This window comes from Canis aureus, chromosome 32, assembly GCF_053574225.1.
Source record: "Canis aureus isolate CA01 chromosome 32, VMU_Caureus_v.1.0, whole genome shotgun sequence".
Taxonomy (NCBI): domain Eukaryota; kingdom Metazoa; phylum Chordata; class Mammalia; order Carnivora; family Canidae; genus Canis; species Canis aureus.
The window spans coordinates 7,029,420-7,035,714 of record NC_135642.1 but is presented as its reverse complement, the minus strand read 5'-3'; the positions used below and the strand labels follow the sequence as shown (position 1 = coordinate 7,035,714).

General features: G+C 48.4%; 1 protein-coding gene across 3 annotated transcripts in view; it reads left to right on the top strand.

The window, feature by feature from the left end:
• The first annotated feature begins 403 nt into the window (after positions 1–403).
• SCG5 (secretogranin V) overlaps positions 404–6,295 on the top strand; it is a 53,858-nt gene continuing 47,966 nt past the window's right edge. For 2 of the 3 annotated variants that reach the window (XM_077880489.1, XM_077880488.1), the window contains exons 1-2: positions 954–1,082; positions 1,981–2,214. In XM_077880489.1, the coding sequence (XP_077736615.1) occupies positions 962–1,082; positions 1,981–2,214 (355 nt within the window). In that variant the 5' untranslated portion in view covers positions 954–961. Of the gene's footprint in view, positions 559–953; positions 1,083–1,980; positions 2,215–6,295 lie in introns of those variants that run through there. The other variant, XM_077880490.1, reaches the window with a different exon arrangement.

The following is a 6,295-nucleotide window of genomic DNA, read 5'->3' as shown; positions in this document are numbered from 1 at the left end:
CATTTTGTGTTAAGTATTGCCATAGTTTGTTTTTTTTTTTTTTTTTTTCCTGCTCAGTAAAAGGGCTCCTGTGAACACCCTTATGATGCACCCTATCATGGTCGTCATGAAAAGTTCTTAGGACCTCTTCATCTTTTTTCTCTCCTACTATTGCCCCCTGCTTCAAGCCAGAAGACAAAAAAATAAAAAATGCTAGAAGGTGGCAAAATTAAGGATGTGATACTGGGGGCGAAGGGCAGGCTAGCGACATGCACATGGTTCAGATTGCTTGAGAAAAGGCGAGTCACTTGCTCAGGGGTCGGTAGACAGAGTGTTGGGGCCGCGCGTACCTGGGTCGCGAGGGCGGAACGGCGCGCGGGGGCCGGGCGGGGGCCGGGCGGGGGCCGGGCGGGGGCCGGGCGGGGGCTCCCGCCTCTGGGCCCGCCGGGGCTGCACCTGCCGAGGCGCGGCGGGGGCGGAGCCACGACGCGGAGGAGGCGACGCACGCGCACCGCGGCTCTCCCGGCCCGGCTCGACCCCCGCCCAGGCCCGGCCGCCGAGGAGTCCTGCGGCCGCCCGGTGAGTCCTGCGGGGATGCCTGCCCTCGCCCCGGGGCCCGCCCGGGGCCGCAGGGTGCGCCGTAGGGAGATGGGGGGGCTGCTGTCGTCCTTGGCTGGAGGCTGGGGGAGGACAACGGGTGGGTGCGGGCTAGGAGGTGCGGTCATAAATAAGGGAAAGGAATGGAGGGTGGAAGTTGGGTGGCTCGGCACAGGAGAGGGCCGTGGGTGCCACAAAGCCGGGGCTCAGGGTGCCACAAAGCCGTCCTGCCTGCACAGCAGGAGGAGGAGAGGGCCGCACACGGTGGTTCCTGCCTCCCGCCTTCTGCGGCACCGCTGCAGGCGTTACTGTCTTAGCTCTTTGGGGGAGAAGGTTTCACGTCCAGGAATGACTTGGGAAAAGCCTTTCCTTTACAGAGAAGAAAATGGAGGTTGTGATTCCTGCAGCTGGAAGGAAGAGAATGCACCCCCAGCCCGCTCCCTGGAAGACTGGGCCAGAGGAGGGAGGGTTTGCACAGCCACCGCTGAAGCTGCGGTCTTACCCAGGTTGGGCAGCCGCACGAGTACCTGTCCCCTTGCTCTGCAGGCCCCTGACTCCATAGAAGCCAACATGTAAGACAGGGTGGGTCCCTAGGGCAGTCTTCTCCTTTTGCTCTCCTCACGGCCACTTCTTCAAGCTCTAACGTACAGGACCGTGAGACAGTATTGCCAGCCTCATAGCAACGCTGTGGGGGCTCTGTGCCTGACGTTGTGCACACACTCACAGAACCCTCCAACATGGGTGCTTTCCTCAGGCCCATTTTGCAGACAAAGCCGGCACGTTTGCCCAGGACTGCTCAGTGGGTCCGTGGCCCAGCCAGTTGGCCTGTCCTCACTTCTCAGACCGCAGGGCAGGCCTGCGTGGCTGTACCCTCATCCCCTGCAGGATCTCAGATGTGTTGGATGTTTGCTGAGCTAAGATGTTCCCTTGCACAGCTCGTGACCTCTGTGCTTCTTGACCATTTGTGTCTTCCTGACTTCTTCCTAGGAACCTCTTTTCTCCCCGGAGACGGGGAAAACTTGAGATGTCATTCTTCCTCTCCCTCTCTCAAAACTGAAGCAAGTTCTTGTTGTTGGTTTGCTTGCTTTACTAAGAGAGCGGAGGGCAGAGGGGTTGGGGGTAATGAAGCACTTCCAGGGAGTTGCAAGGAGAGAAGAAGGTGTGAGAGGAGCCATTCCTTCTGTCTGGTGCTGTGTGCACAGGGAACTGGCTATCTTGGGTTGTTCGGTTTCTTTCATATTATTCCAAAGCAGACGTTCTGTCTCCACTGGACACTTAGGGCAAATCCCTAAGGATTTTTCATCACAGACCCCAACAGGTGGTCCCTTCAGTGACTTACTTGCGTGGGAGCATCGCAGTTGCCAGTGGTGTCCAGTAGAAACATGTTTGGTCTTTCTTCTGCAGGTTTAAACATGGCCTCTGAGATGGTGTCTGTCGTGTTCTCTGGCCTAGTGTTTTGGCTGACGTTCGGATGGACTCCAGCATCTGCTTATAGCCCAAGGACCCCTGACCGGGTCTCAGAAACAGATATCCAGAGGCTGCTCCATGGGGTTATGGAGCAGTTGGGCATCGCCAGACCACGGGTAGAGTATCCAGCTCACCAGGCCATGAATCTTGTGGGCCCACAGAGCATCGAAGGTATTTACTATATTCCCCCTGTTTGAAGTTTCCAGTAGCACTTACAATCATTAATACATGCTAAAGAACCTTTACTTTCTCCCCCTGTTTCCCATTTCTTCTTATTCCACACGATATATAATGCATGCCTCCACCCAGGAATATAGGTATCTAGAGAATAGGGACCTTATCTGTCTAGCTCACAGCTGTAGCTCTATCACCTGGCACAAAGTCTAGTACATTAATATTTGAGTGAATAAAGGAGCACCTAGCATTATCCGTAGAGAAAGATTAGAGCCCAGAACCTGCTTTTTCTCCCATTCATCTTTAGGAAAATGTGTCCCCAGCTGGCTTCCTCTTTGAGTCATTGCCAACCAATACTTGTAAAAGATCCTTAAAATGCAGAGTCTATAGGATATGACTCGATTCTTAAGAATGATGTTGTATAAATGCAAAGGGAGCTGAAAGAGGTCATTTCACTGAGTTTATGTCAAAAAATTTTTGAGATAATTTTAATAATAGCAAATGTCAATTAAATTCTTTTAGTGTGGCAAGATGATTTCCTCCAGGATTTTTTTTTTTTTTTAAGTTTCTGGCAATGTTATTGTAATACTTTTATTAAAAAGCAGTACTTTGTTGTTCGGTGATTTCTTTTTAGAGAGAATCTGAATCTAAAGCTTAAGAGTCGGTGACAAGCTAGTGCCTTATTTCCATGCCTTGCTTTATATCCTCTCTGATTTTGAAGGATGTCTTTCTCCAGTGAGGGGGAGGCCTAAAGCAGTCGCATGGTTAGTTAACGTTAACTGCAGCGGAGCACTTCAGCTCTTTCCCCCTGTGAGTGGATCCTAAGGAAAAATGTGAATTCTTTCTGAGTTTTCTCAGAATACATAGCCAGGAAGTGGTATTCTGTATGAATCGATGACGCATAATTCTGCCTAAGTCTGGTGATTTCCTAAAAATACTGTCCTCCCCAGAGGCCTGTAAGTACCATGGATATTGTGACTATAGGATTCTCATTTCTGTCTTGTTACCCATAGTCGTAAGCCATTGAGTAAAACTAACTCTGTGGGATTATTGTGTTTAGGTTGGCATTTGATGTCTGTCAAATTAACAGATAATTTGAGTCAGCAAGCATGCAAACCTAGAAGCAGGGGTTTGAAGCAGAGCAAATCATGCCACCCCTTTAGGAAAAATTTAAATCCTTCCCAGCACCTACCACCTGTCGCTCCTAGCACACTTTTCCATTTCAGACCAGCCTTTTCAAGACAGTAAATATCTGCCCTGGCAGCGCAGTAAGTGCTTGGTTAGTCACTCAGCTGTTGTCATGGAGAAATCTCTCTGAGTTTCCATGAATACCTGAGGCCTGGTCATCTGGGTGGAAGAGAAACAGGAGCTCCCTGGGCATCCAAAGCTTATGTTTTTCCAGAGCCTCGTTTTCATTACTCAAGATCCAATTATTTAGCACTTAATCCATGCCAGCCCCTGTGCAGAGCCTGGAGCATCTATGTCCTAAAAGAATAGGCCTCTCTGTCAGAGAGAGGTTACCACAATGCACCGTGGTAAGTGTTTCGGGAGATGGACAGACAAGCTGCTGTCACGGAAGAAAAGAACAGGAGTAACTTATTCTGCTTGGGACTGGATGGGCGTAGCTATGAGGAAAGACTTCTTCAGAGAGCAACATTTGACTTGAGTCTTGAAGTCTGAATCAGAATTTTTCAGGGAATATGGAGTGAAACAGCACAGAGGTTTGAAAGAGCGGGACAGTCAGGACGATTCAGAATGAAAAATTCTGTTTCCATTATTATTCTCTAGGACTATGTGAGGTCATGGCCACATGTTCACCTCCAGAAGTGTCTGTGTCAGGGTGAAGATTGGCTAGTGTTTTAGTTTTCTATTACTCTGAGACAAATGATGACAAATTTAGCACCTTACCGTAATGCCAGTTTATTACCCCATGGTTTCTTTTGGTCATGAGTCTGGTGTGGGTTTGCTGGGCCCTCTGCTCAGTGTCTCATCAGGCTAAAATGGAGGTATTGGCTAGAACTTGGGGTCCTCATTCAAACTCATTGAGGTTGTTGGCAACGTTTGGTTTCTTGCTGCTATAGGACTGGGGTCCTCTCTTGCTGGCTACCAGCCAGGGTCCCTCTCTGCTCTAAGAGGCTACCCCGGGTCCTAAGCCAGGTGGCCCTAGCACAGAGGGGCAGCTTGCAGTCTTCAGCACCAGAGGCGGAATATCCCTGTGGTCTCCTGATTGTAATGATGGGAGTGGCCATCCCATCACATTTGTCATTTAACAAGAGAGTGATATCTCATTATACTCACAGGTCTCACCCACACTCAGAAGCAGAGGATTATGCAGGACAAGGACACCAGGGGCCTCCTGGGGGATCATTTTAGGATTCTGCCTATTACAGCTTGGATGAAAGCTAATAGAAAATAGTCCAGAGACTTTGGGGGGAGGGGGAGGATAGAAACAAAAGAAACAAAATAAGAAGCCTGGATTTTGTTTTGTTTTTACCCCCAGTTGTGGACCTTGGCCCTTAATTTGTTAGGTGATCTAGTATTTATTTAAGATAGCATTATTCATCCAACTCATCCATTTGTTTGCATTGTCTCTGCTCATTTACTTGTGTTAATTCCCAGGCTTCTGACAGATGTGTGGTAACTTTTGTATCCCTTCCAACATTTATTGTAGAATTTTGTTATGAAGGATCAAAATTTTTTTTGATATTTTGTTTATTCATGAGAGACACAGAGAGAGAGGCAGAGACACAAGCAGAGAGAGAAGCAGGCTCCCTGCAGGGAGCCCGATGTAGGACTCGATCCCAGGACCCCAGGGTCACAACTTAAGCCAAAGGCAGACACTCAGCCACTGAGCCACCCAGGTACCCCTAAAGGATCAAATTAGAAGGGGTTAAAAAAAAAAAAAAAGAAGGGGTTGTTTTTTTTCCGATTTTTATAGAAAGAATAGACACAATACGTGTATTCTGGTGTGAATTTTAACACACGTTTGACATAGACTATTGGCAAAGATGCTTGAATTTCGATGCCAGCTCCATCATTTACTAGTGATGTGACGAGCGAATTACCCAACTCCTCTAAGCTTCTGTTTAGCTTGGGGATGGGATTTGAATTTACTGTCTACATTTGAATTTATTACTTGTGAGAAGGTAATATTCTCATTCAGAAGAAAAGGTGTTCACGTGTGTAATTGCAGTCCTGCGAAATCCTTTCTGAATGCATCATCACCAGACTTTAGATGACTATGACTGGACTTGTAGGAGGGGCTGATTATTGTCTAATAAATGACAAATCGGAGACAATGTTCCTGTACTTTGCCTACTCTGATTGATTGATCTTCTGGTCCTCAGATTCATCTCATTACTGAAGATACATATTAGCTCTTGAACATAGGCTTATAAACTAGCCTTTTAGTATAGAATACAGGGTCAGCATAAATTACCGTGGGGTCCCCGTGTTCATACATCCGGTTACAAAAACTCTCCCTCCTTTGACCTCATACCACTTGTAGTTACTGTACCGTTGTTTTGCTGCCTCTCCCGGCATCTGTTCACTATGTACTGATTGTGCTTCCTCACCTTCCATTCTCCCCCTGTCCGCAGCAGTCTCCCATTCTTACCACTTACTTGTCAGGTCAACAAGTATCTCTTGGACGCCAGGCACTGTTTTAGGTACTGGGGAAAGAAGTGTGAACTTCCCAGATAGGTAGGACAGGAGAGATACAGTTCCTAAATTAACACATAAACTATATAGTAAGTCAGGTGGTTATACGTGCTATAAAGCTAGAAAGCAGAGGAGGGGGGTGGTGGAAACAGCTTCAAATAGGGGTAGGAGCTCCTTCCCAGGGAGATAAGCAAAGCTTTGAGAGTTGGAGGGTGAGCTGGCTGGTGTGTAGAGGAAGACATCCAGGGAGAAAGCTGCTCATACACAAGCTGGATGGGAGCAAGGGGGCCCATGTGGCAACAGCCCAAGACCCAGGAGCATGGTAGTAGGCGTGACACTGGGAAGAAGGGGAGGCGGAGGCCAGATACATGGGGGCAGAGCTCACAGGGTTTTGGCTTGTCCTCTGAGCATGTATCCT